This window comes from Silene latifolia, chromosome 7 (assembly GCF_048544455.1).
Source record: "Silene latifolia isolate original U9 population chromosome 7, ASM4854445v1, whole genome shotgun sequence".
Taxonomy (NCBI): Eukaryota; Viridiplantae; Streptophyta; class Magnoliopsida; order Caryophyllales; family Caryophyllaceae; genus Silene; species Silene latifolia.
Window position 1 is genome coordinate 42870132 of NC_133532.1, and position 16018 is coordinate 42886149.

At 34.8% G+C, this 16018-nt stretch overlaps 1 protein-coding gene across 1 annotated transcript; it reads left to right on the forward strand.

The window, feature by feature from the left end:
* Nucleotides 1-1397: 1397 nt before the first annotated feature.
* Nucleotides 1398-14660, forward strand: LOC141590006 (uncharacterized). The gene is made up of 5 exons (XM_074410624.1): nucleotides 1398-1824; nucleotides 1942-2117; nucleotides 2229-2360; nucleotides 2679-2981; nucleotides 14394-14660. The coding sequence occupies exons 1-5, from the start codon at nucleotides 1398-1400 to the stop codon at nucleotides 14658-14660; spliced, it is 1305 nt and encodes a 434-aa protein (XP_074266725.1).
* The last annotated feature ends 1358 nt before the right edge of the window (nucleotides 14661-16018 follow it).

The following is a 16018-nucleotide window of genomic DNA, read 5'->3' on the forward strand; positions in this document are numbered from 1 at the left end:
TTGTGAAGTGTGACCCTGCAACTGAGGATAAGGTGAGGATTGGGTATGCTAGGTTAATGATTGATATAGAATTTGGAAAACCCCTGAATGATAAAGTTAATTTTCTGGATGAACATGGCAATATTGTTGAGATTGAGGTAGAGTATGAGTGGAAACCTGTGGTGTGCAGTGTGTGTAATGGTGTTGGTCATGATGCAAGTGACTGTAGAACGGCCAAGAAGCAACCTACTCCCACTGTACCTCCTAAGAAAATTGTCACCAAAGTTTAAAAACCTAAGAATGTGGTTTCTAAACAGGATAAAGGGAAGGGACCTATGGAAACTACTCCTGATGAGGTAATCCAGTCTACTGCTCAGGTTGAAATCCAATTCAAAACTTCTGTAGTTTGACTTAAGAATGGCAGTTACACTTCTGGCCCTTCTCATGCTAGACCTTTATGAGGATGAGTAGACAAGAGGTTAAAGATGGTGCCTATAGTGCTCATAAATTTGGTCAACATTCTTTTCTAGAAGCGTTTAACCAATCAAATACTCCCAAGGTAGGAATTGGGACGAGTGGTAGTGTTCCTCATCAAGTGGTGGGGAATGTATAACATCGGCTTCTGGAATGTAAGGGGATTAAACAAACCCACTAAGCAAAGACATGTGAAGTGGTTCATGCATATGCATAAAGTGGGATTATTTGGTCTCCTAGAGACTAAGGTTAAAACTTTGGCTCTAAATAGTTTGAAAAATATACTTATGGATGGGTGGAGTTTGTCTACTAATAATAGTGCTCATATAGGTGGTAGGGTTTGGATTCTCTGGAATCCTGCTATCTTTCATGTGGATTTTATTAATTACCCTGCTCAGTGTATAAATATGAAGGTTAAAGAGTTGGCTTCTACTACCTTTTATTTATCTATGGTGTGTGCCTTTAATGAACTTCAGGCAAGGGAAGCTTTATGGGATCAGTTGGTGGATTTCTCTGACACATAACTGAACCATGGTTAGTGTGTGGGGATTTCAATTGTGTGTTATACCATGCTAAAAGGTTAGGAGGCAGTAGTAGTGACACTGAAATAGATGATTTTCAAAGATGTTTGACCAGACGTGGGTTGGTGGATAGTCCTGCAAGAGGTTCCTTCTTTACTTGGAACAACAAGCAGGATATTAATACTAGAGTGTATAGCAGACTGGACAGAGCTTTAATTAATCAAGAACAGAGTGATATGATGTCTAATATCTATGCTCATTTCCTCCCCGAAGGTATTTTTGATCACACTCCTTGTCTGTTGAAGAGTAATGCTCAACAGAGTAATTTTAAAATACCATTCAAGTATTTTAATATGTGAGGGAAGACACCCTATTATCTTACTCTTACAAGGATGGTGGAAGAGTACAGGGTATGGTACTAAAATGTATTGTCTAGTTAAGAAAATGCAGCAACTAAAACCTCAGTTTAGACAATATAATAGGGATTTCTTCTCAGATATTGAAAACAGTGTTGTACTTGCTTTGAAAAACATGGGGTATATCCAAGCACAACTTGCTATTGATCCTAGAGACACTATGTGTTTGCAAAAGGAAAAAAATGCTATTGGAGAGTATAAAGAGTTGCAGTCTGCTAATGATCTTTTCTTGAGTCAGAAAGCTAAGACTGCTTGGATTAAGGATGAATATTTTAATACAAAGTATTTCCATGGAGTGATTAGAAGCAATTTTATGAGAAACCAAGTTTTATCAATCACTGATATGAATGGGCAGGAACATGAGGATCCTCAAAAGGATTCAGAATTCCTTTTTATAGTATTACATTCAGTTGTTAGGGACAGAGAAACAAACTGTACTGTGAATCCTCAGATTGTTAGGAAAGGGGCTGTGTGTAATGATAATCATTGGAGTATTTTACTCAGGCCTGTCACTAGTTAAGAAATCAAAGCTGCTATCTTTTCAATTCCAGATAACAAAGCTCCTGGACCAGATGGTTTCTCTAGTGCTTTTTTCAAAGACTCTTGGAAAATTATTGGAGATGAGGTATGTGATATTGTTCAGGATTTTTTTCATTCTGGTAAGTTTCTCAAGCAGCTTAATTCTACAATTCTCACACTTATCCCTAAATGCAAGATGCCCACCCAGGTTACACAATTTAGACCCATAGCCTGTTACAATATCTTGTATAAATGCATATCAAAACTCATTTGCACTAGACTAGCTGATATTTTACCTGAGTTGGTGAGTAAAAATCAGGGAGGCTTCATCAAAGGGAGGAGTATAATTGAAAATATTTTAGTGTGCCAAGATCTTGTTGGACTATATAATAAGAAGAATAGTTCTCCTAGATGTATGTTTAAGATGGACTTGATGAAGGCTTATGACTCTGTGAGTTGGCAATTTGTGGATGAGATATTGCGGGCCTTCAATTTTCCTCCTCATTTTTGCCAGTTAATAATGGAATGTGTCAAAAGTACTTCTTTCTCTATTACCTTAAATGGTGAAAATTTTGGATATTTTCAAGGTAAGAGAGGATTAAGACAAGGTGACCCCATGTCACCTCTTCTGTTCACACTCTGTATGGAGTATCTGAGCAGGATACTGTTGTGTGCTACTAGGAAGCTATAATTCTCTTATCATCCCCTTTGTCACAAAATGCAGTTAACACATCTAATGTTTGCTGATGATTTGTTACTATTTTGTAAGGGAGATATCAGTTCTATCATGGTAATTTTGAGAGCCTATTCTGATTTTTCTGTAGCATCTGGTTTGAATATGGATGCACAGAAGTCTTATGCTTATTTTAATGGGGTGTCTGAAGATCTTAAGAGAGATATTCTCTTTGTTTCTGGTTTCATGGAAGGCAGGCTTCCTTTTAAGTATTTAGGTGTTCCTATTACTGCAGGAAGATTGAAAAAGAAAGATTGTGCAGTGTTAATTGATAATATAGTGGACAAAATTAAGAATTTAGGAGCCAAGAGATTATCTTATGCAAGTAGTCTTGTATTGGTAAATTCTGTACTTGCTACTTTGTATAATTATTGGGCTTCCATATTTGTACTACCTAAAGGAGTTTTGCATAGAGTAGATTCAATCTATAGAAATTTCTTGTGGGAAGGTAGTACAGAATATAATAGGGCCTCTTTCATTGCTTGGTCAAAAGTGTGTGTCCCTAAGAAATAAGGAGGTTTAGGGTTAAAACAAAGTCATATTTGGAATCAAGCTATTATTGGTAAGCTTGTCTGGTGGTTGGCAGAGAAACCTGACAAGCTTTCGGTGCTGATACGTGCAATTTATATAGTCTTTTTAACCTCTTATTGCAAGCATTTCTATGTCATTTTTATAGTTTTGTATTGCAAAATGCCCCGAATAGGCTACTTTGGTTTGTTTCGTCTCATTTGCAGGAGCTAACCTCAAAGTGGTGAAATCGCGCCTTATTCGTTCCTCCTAGCATGCATTTAAGGAGATGGAAGATTTGGAGCGGAAATGCTGTGCCTCGGGAAGCGTGAGGGAGTTCTTAGAAGCTGACCAAACGAAGTGCAAGCTATTTTCAGTGGCTAACTGCTCGATCAAGTGCTTTCTTGGTCGATCAAGTGGTTTTGACGGTTCAAGGTGTTCGATCGAGACCCTACTGAGCTCGATCGAAGTAGGCTGAATTAGAAGCTCTCGATCGAAGGCCATATCTATTCGATCGAGAGGATATGCTGAAGAATTACTTGATCGAGAGGTTTCAAATGCCTCGATCGAGTGTTATGCTTAATTACACGGGATTTTATTCCGTGATTAGTTTATGTTTTAGTTAATAAACGCTTCCCTATATAAGGTGAAGACGTCATTAGGTTAGATTATCTTGGATCATACTCTATTACTCTTAATCATTCTCTTAAGCACACTGCTCCTTTCTCTTTGCTACGTTACTTTTCCCTTTAATTCTAGATCTTACCTTTGTAATCTTTCTTCACTCTTCACTCTTAATTTAATTCTACTTTGTTTGTTCTTAATTCTTGTTCCTTAATCTCTGTTTATTTATTGTCTTTATTAATTTATGCTTCATCTTTAATACTCATCTATTATGTCTTTTTTTAGTTTATTCGTTGTTATTATTGTTAGTGTCATTAATAGCATGAGTAGCTAATTCCCTCTATGTTAGGATTAGGGGAGCCATGGTAGTGAGTTGACGATGTTGTAAATAAGTTAGATGATTAATTTGTGAGAATTGTTTCATTAACAATATAACTGTAATCGTTTAGTTGAGTGCACATTTCTAAACCCATTAAATTGGTTAAATTCAATCCTGGATCGGAAGATTGGAATGAACAAACCTGTTATGAGCAGTAGACTACCCTAATGAGGATGGAAGTTAATTTAGTTGTAATCTAGGGTGGATAGCGGACCGGAAGGACCTTTCCCTTGCCCTTCTCACATTAGATCGTCTGAACTATTTATGACTGAGTTGATTAATTGCCATGGTGAACCAAATTCCTAGCATACTTCTCTTTATCTGATCACATATTTTTGCTAATATTTGTTTTACTGCTCTTTTCTCTTATTCTCTTGCGTTAGTCACTTTTAGTTTAGAAATCAACTTTAAAACCCCCATTTATTACCAAACAGACTTAGATTAGCAGATAGATGTAATAACCTCCCTGTGGAGATCGACCCTACTTCCGCTAACTTTTGTTCGTAGTCTTAGGTATTTAGTTTTGGTACTAAAACGATGGTATCAAATTTTGGCGCCGTTGCCGGGGAAGCAATTAGCCTATTTATCTGTTTATTTTCGTTTGTCTTCGTCTCAGGGAATTTCAATTCCTTGAGACAGTTCTTATTTATTTTTTCTAGTGTTGTTTATGCCCAGGTCTAACAGGTCGGAATTAGTGCCAGCTGATCCTGAACCGGAGAAGACTTTTCGCTATAGACAAAGACTACTGAGAAAGAATCAAAAGGAAGTCTTGAGTACTTTTGAGCCCGATCTTGAACACTTTTTATTTGTAGAAGACCAGTCTTTTGAAGAAGACAATTCTATTTCTACTATTAGTTCTGTGAAGATGCCTAATATCGCGAGTCACTCTGAGCCTACAACTGCTTCTATTCCTAAAGGGTTCAATCTGTTGGAAAATATGTCCTCAACAATAGTGCGATCACATGATTTAAATATCATTATTAAATCTCATTTTAAGAATACATGTGGGATGTAATATTTACAGTCAACTGATCCACATATATCGGTAATGATTGGCTGACTAGAGTTTGACATTGTCGTGCGGACGGTGGTGATCGATTGATCCCCTTAGGTCATACCTAAAGGGTAACACTCTTAATTGATTATTTAATTGATCGTATGACGATACGAGTTAATTAAATTACTTAAAATTGACGGACGATTTTTGGAAGTAATATTTACGTGTCTTATTATATTTGATTATAATAAGATACGGTCTAAGTAATCGAATTGTATTATTACTTAGATGAAATTATTTTTTACGGAAACAATTGATACAGAATGAATAATTTATTATAAATACAAGATATTGTGATTTATAATTGGAAAACCATTTTGGTACAAGTAATTGTGAATTACCATGTTATTTTTATAAATGAGATATTTTATTAATATGTTGATTTTTAATTGTTAAAAATACATTTTATATATAAGATGTCTTGTAATGTGTCACATGTGACATATTGACAAAATCACAAATAAAATGGCCTCATCCATTTTATATGAGTGTACCGAAATGGAGGGAGCATGAGGATAAAATTGTGTTGATTATTTATAAGTGGAAAACACAATTATGAATACTACTCATAGCCTTGCATACATAGCCTTCTCTTGGGAAGAAAAGGAGAGCATGCATTGGGCTCTCTCTCCTTCCCTTTTCGGTTTTCCCATATAAAGATGAGCAAATGTTTTTGCTTATTTGACACACTAACACACTACATGCAAAAGCTAGTGTGTAATAATTCATTTACAACTTCACCAAAAATTTCTAGTGTAAGAAATTAAATTTCCTCTCTACATTTTAATGAGAAATTAGAGAGATAAAGTACTCCAAAATTCATCTACTCTTGACCGAAATATTCAAGAGGACAAACAATAGTTTTGGGTCAAATTTTAGTAAGATTAATATTCTTCTAGTTCAAATAATATTAGTCTTTAAGAGGTTACCTTGGGTATTAATCTTTGGGAGAGATTCTACCTTTGAATCTTGTTCATCCATAAGGAAAGCTCAAGAACTAAGTAAGGTAGGTGACCTTACTAGTGCCCAAATATCCGAAACATGCAATGTAAGGAACCGATTTCCTCTCTTAACTATTGATGTTTGCATGCATAAGATTAGTAATTTATTTTATGACTAAATAAATTTGAAACATATAAGAATATGTTAGATAATGAGATATAGATTTCTAACAAGCGGTATCATGAGCATTAGGTTGTTTGCATGCAAATCGGTTATTGTTTTTCCGAGTTATACGATTAACATATAAAACTTATAAATTTGTGTTATTATGATATATCACGAAATAAATTTATGCATGTTAAAATTTCTGGTACTAAAATGTTTTAGGATATTTTGGTTTAATTTATGGATTTTATTGTTCATTTTATATAATATTGGCATTAAAATGTGATTTTTATGATAAAAATGTCAGTTTTGGACGAAAATTAGCTAAACTTTGAATTTTCCAGTGGTTTTTGGATATGTTTTCACATATATTATTTTTAGATGATCTGGAAATTTTCAGAATTTTTCGAGGTTTTATGCTCAAAATATGGATTTTTCATGTTAAAAATCGAATTTAAATGATAAATAGGTTAATATGAGAAATATTTCGAATCTGGTCATAGAAATTTAGTATGTTGTCACATGCAATTTTAAAAGATGTGTGTAAAATAATAGGCTATAATGAAGTCTTTATGCATGATTTATGGATTTTTGATGAAAAATAGCATAAATAGTGACTTAATTAATGAATAATTGCTAAAACATACTTCATGACTAGGGAAAAACGTCACATGTTGCATTTTATTATCTTTTTCAGATCTAAAATTGAAAAGTTGATGAATATAATTTTTCGCATGTTTTTATGATTTTAATTGATAAATCCGATAAACCGCAATATTGTTTTTCCCGATAACTTTCAAAATTTTTTAACCTAAGTTTTTGAACATTATGAGTGTCATGGTATTTTTCCAGAATGTTCATGAGTTTAAATTTCAAATTTTGAATTTATTTGAAATTTTTGTGATTTATTTGAAGTTTATAGCATTTTTATTGTAATTTTAGGTCCATTAATGAACAATTTTAGTAATATGAGTTAATTATGGTCAAATAGTTAGTGGAGACTAATTTTGAGTCCTAAGAGGTTAGGGTAATTAACTTGTGCATAAATATGAATTTATGTAATTTTTGTGATTATAAAACGTTGAATCACGCAAATCCGTAAAAACCGTGTAATATACGATATTGGCTCCTTAAAGGCGATTTAGCATAAAATTGGGCATGTTCATACATATTTTAATGCTGCATTTTATTTATGATTGTCATAATTTTATTTTATGTAATTTTTGAATTATGTAATTTTTACTTAGTATGGCCTTAGCTTTAATTGGTATTACCCGAAATGTATGGGAATATCGATTCGGTTGTAATTTATTGTGATCTCGTATCACCATTTTGTAATTTAATAGATTTATTTTATTTTAATTACAAATGTATAATAGGAAATTATGTAATTTGTTATGTAATTTTATTATTTCGGAGTTCCTTGAAGACGGTGTCACTCAAGGAAGACGATACATAAAGACAGTGTTACCTCGAGATGCGTGCCAAGAACCGAAGTTCAAGGGACCAATGGAGTTGTTTTCCGAATATGTAATAGTTAAATAGTTTTTCTATTTTAGGAAGGTCATACTAGGATTTATTTTTATGCTTTGCATTTTATTTATATGTCGCATGCATCGCTAAATCGCCATAACTAAAACATGCATCATCTTTTAATCGAGTATATCGACCGTGTCAATTAGAATTATCGTAGTTCACCGCTTTAGTTCACTTAAAACGTGATAGATAATAAATTGACATGACCTCTCGCTAAAACAATCAATTGAGACATAGCCTTACCAAGTAGTAGAAACCATGAAAACCTATTTCGCGAGGGAGTGCACTCGGCCCTACCGGGGTACAAACCTTGTTACGTAGGGGAAGTGGGTGATAAATGTCTATCCACCGAGTTCATGTTGATGAGGGTTTCATCGGCCATACCGTGCCCAAGTTGATGTGGATTTGGATCATGGACACATTTATTCGAAATTTAGATTGAGCTCAACGGAAGTATTCGCGACCGTAGCCGCATGTGTTCCGGGCTATAGACAAATATTAATGTAATTTTATCGACCAAGAGTTCTAGAAGTAGAATCGATTAAAGCGTTAATCCACCGAGTTATATTGATGAGGGTTCCATCGGCCCTACCGTGCCCAAGTTAATATGAATTTGGATCTTGGAATCATTTATCATAGTTGGGTAGAGATCACTATGTAAATGCTATACTTGTTTAGAAGTATTATTATAACGATAAATGTTTTGTTTTCATTATTCCGTTATCATATTGTTCTATTTCTTCACCACAATTCATATACGATATCATTTCGATTTTTGATTCAAATCTCCATTAAAACATCGTAACTAAAGACAAAATTTGATTTTTCTTCTAAAACCTCAAATGAACCATTGCTAAGGATCTCTTGTAAAGAGTATAGATTAAAGTTATTCATTATCAAACAGGTTTTTGATTCTTGACTAACACTTCTACTTACAATGGATTATGTTTCATATACTTAATTGAATTAAGTACCTTGAAGCGATAAATTGTTTTGGTAATTAGTATTGTCAAGAATTCGTAATTGACCAAAATAACGCAACCACTTCAATGAAAGTTTTAAGACTAAAACGAACAAATGAAGAGTGATCTTCATGAATTCAATTTTGCTTCTCAAAGCAAAGACTCATTGAAATAAGTGGGAGTATTCTCTTAAACCGTTAAGATGAGGACGAGGTTCAAGAAGTAAAGATTATAATGGAATTGATACAAGGTAATGTTAAATGTAAAGTTGTTGAGAATGACGATACTAAACCTATCAATCCCGACCGATAAGTTTCCATTGTCTTAAATGTTGGACACGAGAAAGGAAACTACCCCAAATTATTGAAGAATCAACAAGTTAGTTGTGGGACATCTAATTGGACCTTCTTCTTTAAATGTTTATTTGATTGACATAAAATTTTGCTAGTACTACTTCGTCAATATTGGAAACCGGTGGTGGTTTTCATCATTATGTTTGATACATAGGATGATTAGAATATGACGACTAGCAACAATGAAGTCGAGAGATAGAGTCATTGTGTACTAAATCTAGTTTTCGGGTTTGGAGTTGTACTTAATTGTGACTATTAAGTACATAAACTCTAAATAAGAATACAAACTTGTTAAGATACAAAAGAGGTTTCACTTTTGTGACCCTATATACCACGATTTGATGTATGGCTAGCCCATTATCAAGGTGATTATATTCTAAACCAAACTAGAATGATATATCATGAAGATGATGCAAGACTCAAATTGGTAACCCAAGATTAAACCTTAAATTCTGGAACGATTAACGCAAAGAGTTATCGAATACTCTTGAAACCATTAGATTGTTAATGGTTTATGCGTATCTTGTATTCAAAGCAAGATATCTCGTGCCTTTTGGTTGAAAAGGAGATCGAGGTTGTAAATCATCGATCCAAAATAGGTTGATCATTTTCTTTTACCAACGATTTAAGTTGACGCTAATGTGTTCGCTTAATAAGGTAAATAGAGAAATCTTTGAAGAAGTTCAAAAGTTCAAAGAATCATGATTTAATCATGATGTGATTATCAAAGTGAAGACTTTGATATAAGCCAAATGAAATGTGATATAATATCACAAGTTAATCTCTTTTGACACACATTATGGGATAATGTGTGGTTGGATAAGAAATCAAACGCTATTCGATATGGTTTGAACTTCAATCAAGTTACTTTGAGTTACTTGATCCTTTTGGAGATTTTATCATTTTTGTCTAAATTATTTTTCCACTAAATCTAAAACGAATCATATGAGATATGAAATGGTAGGTTACCATGTTTGTAAGTTTACAAAAGAAACAAATGCTCATTTTTCCTTTTCAATTTTCACGAGTTCGACGGGTTTGCGGCTCGTGAAGCTGTCTTTCTAAAATACAAGGTTATTTCTAGAAGACAGAGTGGGAGAAATTATTCAAGAGCCACAAAGAATGTCATGTCGCAAGAAACTGGTCTTTCTTGGCTACATGAGACGTTTTGTGTAAAACGTTGTTTCTTCAAAACCTAGGAGGTTAAAATTCATCACTTGTTGAAAATGATGAATTCATGCTACTTTTAAGAAAGTAAGGAGCTTATAACTTACAAAAGAAATCATTTAATTCAAGTTGATTACTTCTAGAAAGTAATGAACATATGACTTACATAAGAGTGATTAAGTCACAACTCAATACAAGGCTTAGAGCCATGAGAATCCGAAATAAAAGGCTTGATTAGTGACAAAGGGTTTTGCACTAATAAAGACAGATTTCAAGGTTTGATTGGTTGCAAAGGGTTTTGCACTAGTTGAAATGCTTAAGTCTATTTGGATCTTCTTAGGGATTGTGTTTCATTATTATGAAATACATAGCGAGTGAATCTAAAACCCACTTCTTCAATTAGAAGGAATGTATTCAATACATGTCTCGAGTTTAGTAGATTCTTGCAATCCTAAGATAATGTGAAACTTAAGAGAGAATCTTAAGTAGGACATCAATGAGTTGGAATCAATGTTTTGATCATGTTATAAAACTTTTCTCGATAAGTCGAGAAGTTGTGTTTATACATGGAGTTTAGTGGGAGTTACGGAAATTTTAATAGTCTTATATGTGGATGACATATTGATCATTGGAAATGATTTAAGACTTTTGGAGTATTATAATACATCTTGAATATCCGGATTTATGTAGATAAATCCACATGATATTAGTGTCAATAAGAAGTCTTATGTAGATAAGATTCATGACTAGTTCAATTAAATTGAACATATTTGATTGATTCCATTTGCTTCCATTTGCCAAATCAATTAAATAGAAAATGATGTATAACACTTCATATACTTGGAGTATGATGAATTGTTTTCAAAATCGAATTTAAGTAATCTTTACCAAGTAAGCTATAAAGATTACCCTTAAGTGCTTGCAGAAGCATTAAGGAAGTAAAGCAAAGTGTTTATGATGCAATTTTGTGTAAGGGTGTTACACAAGTGACAATCGACAATTGAGATTGCACATGGTTTCTGACAAAACCATAATCAAAACACATTAGGATGGTTAAGATACCATTGTGGCTATGTTAATTAAGAAGTAGATTTTCTAGAATCGTTCTAGGCAATAAAGAACAATGGGAGATATTTATAACGGAAATTGAGTACACTTGCAATCATGAGATGTGCAAGAGGATGAGTCCCGCACACTGTGAAAATAGTGGGAGCTATTCTTAGGCTAGAGGACCTATGTCTTGATTGGATATCGACACGTACTCAGAAAGTTTTGTGATGCAAATGTATACATTACAAAGGAAAACGAGTATGTAGTAAGGTTGAGTAAGGTACAAGAAGTTGATAAAACCTACTAACCAAAGCTTTCTCAAAGGCTAAACATGATGAGTCATGTCATTTCAATTGAATTGAAATGAACAACTACATACAAGATCAAATTAGATTATAAAACATGAAATAGTAATCAGGCATTGACTATTCATATGTGATAATCGCATTTGTCGTTCGAGTTTTTTCTTTAAAACTCTTTTATTATACTTTGTTACATCCAAACGGGTTGTAGAGACAACATTGAACCCCGTTAAAGTGAACACGGATTAGCATTGTATTCGCCCATAGTCACTTATATGAGGTGACGTCTCGAAGTGACTAGAGTGTGATGCGATTGATAGCAAGTTCAAGTGCCATAGAGTCATGTGGGATGACTAGTCGATCACATAGGCAGACTGTTAGGAACATTTTGTCGGGCCTTATGACCGCTTATAGAGTTCTGGCAATTTATATAGCCTGGTCGTGGCGAGAGCTGCTATAGTATTCTAATGAGTCGATTCTTTTGACTAAAGACTGTTCGCCTAAGATGACACAGTTTCAGATTAACTTTGATTTGTGTTACTACGACCTTCGTAAATGGGGTCAAATGGGCATATTTTGGGTTATGATGGCTGTGGCTAGTCGAAGGGAATAAGTGCGATAGGAATTGTCCACCCCCTTGTCAGGGTTAAAACAATATCTCAGGGCCACTCGAGGAGTAATGAACTGGAAATGCGTGGCCACGCTCGGAAGGTATCTATGATAGATAAATCCGGTCAATCAGTTATTCTCCAGATTGAGGAAGCCACTCTCGATATGATCACTTGCAAGTACGACCCGAAAGACACCTTGCATTGAGTGGGAGATAGTAATAGGACAAGAGAATTGGTGACGCACACTTGTCGAAGACAAGTGGGAGATTGTTGGGAAATGTGTCCTCAACAATAGTGCGATCACATGATTTAAATATCATTATTAAATCTCATTTTAAGAATACATGTAGGATGTAATATTTACAGTCAACTGGTCCACATATATCGGTAATGATTGGCTGACTAGAGTTTGACATTCTTTGTCGTGCGACGGTGGTGATCAGTTGATCCCCTTAGGTCATACCTAAAGGGTAACACTCTTAATTGATTATTTAATTGATCGTATGACGATACGAGTTAATTAAATTACTTAAAATTGACGGACGATTTTTGGAAGTAATATTTACGTGTCTTATTATATTTGATTATAATAAGATACGGTCTAAGTAATCGAATTGTATTATTACTTAGATGAAATTATTGTTTACGGAAACAATTGATACAGAATGAATAATTTATTATAAATACAAGATATTGTGATTTATAATTGAAAAACCATTTTGGTACAAGTAATTGTGAATTACCATGTTATTTTTATAAATGACATATTTTATTAATATGTTGATTTTTAATTGTTAAAAATACATTTTATATATAAGATGTCTTGTAATGTGTCACATGTGACATATTGACAAAATCACAAATAAAATGGACTCATCCATTTTATGTGAGTGTACCGAAATGGAGGGAGCATGAGGATAAAATTGTGTTGATTATTTATAAGTGGAAAACACAATTATGAATACTACTCATAGCCTTGCATACATAGCCTTCTCTTGGGAAGAAAAGGAGAGCATGCATTGGGCTCTCTCTCCTTCCCTTTTCGGTTTTCCCATATAAAGATGAGCAAATGTTTTTGCTTATTTGACACACTAACACACTACATGCAAAAGCTAGTGTGTAATAATTCATTCACAACTTCACCAAAAATTTCTAGTGTAAGAAATTAAATTTCCTCTCTACATTTTAATGAGAAATTAGAGAGATAAAATACTCCAAAATTCATCAACTCTTGACCGAAATATTCAAGAGGACAAACAATAGTTTTGGGTCAAATTTTAGTAAGATTAATATTCTTCTAGTTCAAATAATATTAGTCTTTAAGAGGTTACCTTGGGTATTCATCTTTGGGAGAGATTCTACCTTTGAATCTTGTTCATCCATAAGGAAAGCTCAAGAACTAAGTAAGGTAGGTGACCTTACTAGTGCCCAAATATCCGAAACATGTAATGTAAAGAACCGATTTCCTCTCTTAACTATTGATGTTTGCATGCATAAGATTAGTAATTTATTTTATGACTAAATAAATTTGAAACATATAAGAATATGTTAGATAATGAGATATAGATTTCTAACACAATCTTGCGACAGAGGATGGCAGTACATTTGACATTCGGCCGTCTTACATCAACTTGTCCGAGGGAAATATATACCACAGAGTACCTGGAGAGGATCCGCGAAAACATATGGAGGTTTTCACAGACTACTGTTCTACCATTCTCACTACTAAGGGAGTGACGCAGGACAAGATTAAGGAAGTTTTATTTCCTTTCTCTGTTACTGATGGAGCCCGAGATTGGCTGCCTGACCTTGATAGAGCCGCAGCGGGAATAACAAATTAGGAGACCTTGGCTCTCGCTTTCTACAAAAGGTACTTTCCTCCACAAAGAACTAATCAGCTGAGAGAAAATATCACGAGTTTCAAGCAAACTTCGGACGAAAACCTGTATGAAGCGTGGAACCGGTTTAAGAAAATGGTGCGGTCTGCCCCTCATCACGGTTTCGAGCCGTGGTATTTGTGCAACCAATTCTATAACGGGTTGTACGACGACCACCGTGCTATTTTGGATGCTGCATCAAATGGTCGGTTTCAAAAGAATATTGATGATGACAAAGGATGGGGAATAATAGAGGAGATGGCTACCCATTGTGCTGAATATCGGAACCCAAGAGGAGGAATTAGAATGGTTTCTTCAGTCGATAGTGCAGTTGTGGCTCAGCTGGAAGTCATGAATGCCAGGTTTGACAAATTTGAATTGCAGGCTGCTGGAGATCAACAAACAGTTCACTTGTTGACCAGACAAGAACCGTTTCATGTGAGAGATGTGGAAGCAATGATGGTTACACTATTGTTGACTGTCTAACTGAGAAGGAGCAGGTTCTTGCCTTTCAACAATATAGGCAAGTGGGCTCCTATTACAACAATCAGAGTGGAGTCCATCCTAACTTGAGATGGACTAGTCAGAATGTCTTGAATCTTACACCTCCACCAAAGCAGCAATAACCCTACGTTCCACCTCATAAAGCTCAACAAGGCTTTCAAAAGCCTCCATCTTTCCCACCGCCGCATCAAGTGCTTCCTCTAGTGGTATAAGTGAGATGACTGAGTTGAAGTCAATGATACAAGCGTTGACCGTCCAATTGTAAAAGAGTGACCAACAAAAAGATGCATCAATCAAGTCACTTGAGTCTCAAATAGCTCAACTTGCCACTAATCAAGCTTCAAGGCAGCCGAGTCATTTACCATCCCAACCAGATAAGAAACATCATGAGACAATGAATTTAATTAATTTGAGAAGCGGTCTTTCCTATGAGGGACCTAAAATGTTGACTGATGAAGATAAATCAGACCCGAAAATCACTGTTGATGAGCGTGAACAGTCGTCATTGGACGAAAACATGTTGAATCCGAAGAAAGTTCCCGATCATCTCATTTCAGATAGTCAATCGAGAGGTATTGCCAAGGAAAGTACTCGATCGAATGATTCAGATGTTCGATCGAGTACTGTTGATATTGAAGCTTTCGATCGAGTGGATGACAGTCCTCGTTCAAGTGAAGTTATTGATGAAAGTGCTCGATCGAAGGCAAAAAGTGGTCGATCGAGTAAAATAGCTGATGATCGCATTCAAACCTTGCCAGAAAGAAATAAAGGTTTGGAAATTCCCATTACAGTCCATTTCCCGAGGCGATTGTAGAACAGGAAGGCTGAACAATAGTTCAGAAAATTTGCTGATATTTTAAAGAACCTTCACTTCAACGTTCCATTCGCCGAATTGCTTACCCAGGTACCCTCTTACATGAAATTTATGAAAGAAATATTAACGCGTAAGAGGCATATAAATAATCATGAAATGGTAGCTTTGACTGAAATAGGCTCTGCCCTAATTCAGAATAAGATGCCACCCAAACAATCTAACCAAGGTAGTTTTTCTATTCCATGCCATATAGAGACCCACTTGATTGATAATGCGCTATGTGACTTAGGAGCTAGCGTGAGTGTCTTACCATTGTCTCTCGCAAAGAGACTTGGTCTGACCAAATTTCACTGTACCAATATGACTGTGCATATGTCCGACCATACAATATCACGGCCCCTAGGTGTCTTAGAAGACATACCTGTAAAGATCGGGAAATTCTTTATTCCCGTTGACTTTGTGGTCTTAGACATCCCCGAGGATTTTGACACTCCTAATATATTAGGACGACCATTTTTATTTACTG

Bases quoted from the DNA above. Each gene is read 5' to 3' on its own strand.
- LOC141590006 (XM_074410624.1), top strand. From the start codon at position 1,398: ATGTATTGTCTAGTTAAGAAAATGCAGCAACTAAAACCTCAGTTTAGA. The intron at 2,118-2,228 runs GTTACACAATTT...AGTAAAAATCAG, and splicing joins AATGCAAGATGCCCACCCAG to GGAGGCTTCATCAAAGGGAG. The intron at 2,361-2,678 runs GTGAGTTGGCAA...CTATTTTGTAAG, and splicing joins TGATGAAGGCTTATGACTCT to GGAGATATCAGTTCTATCAT.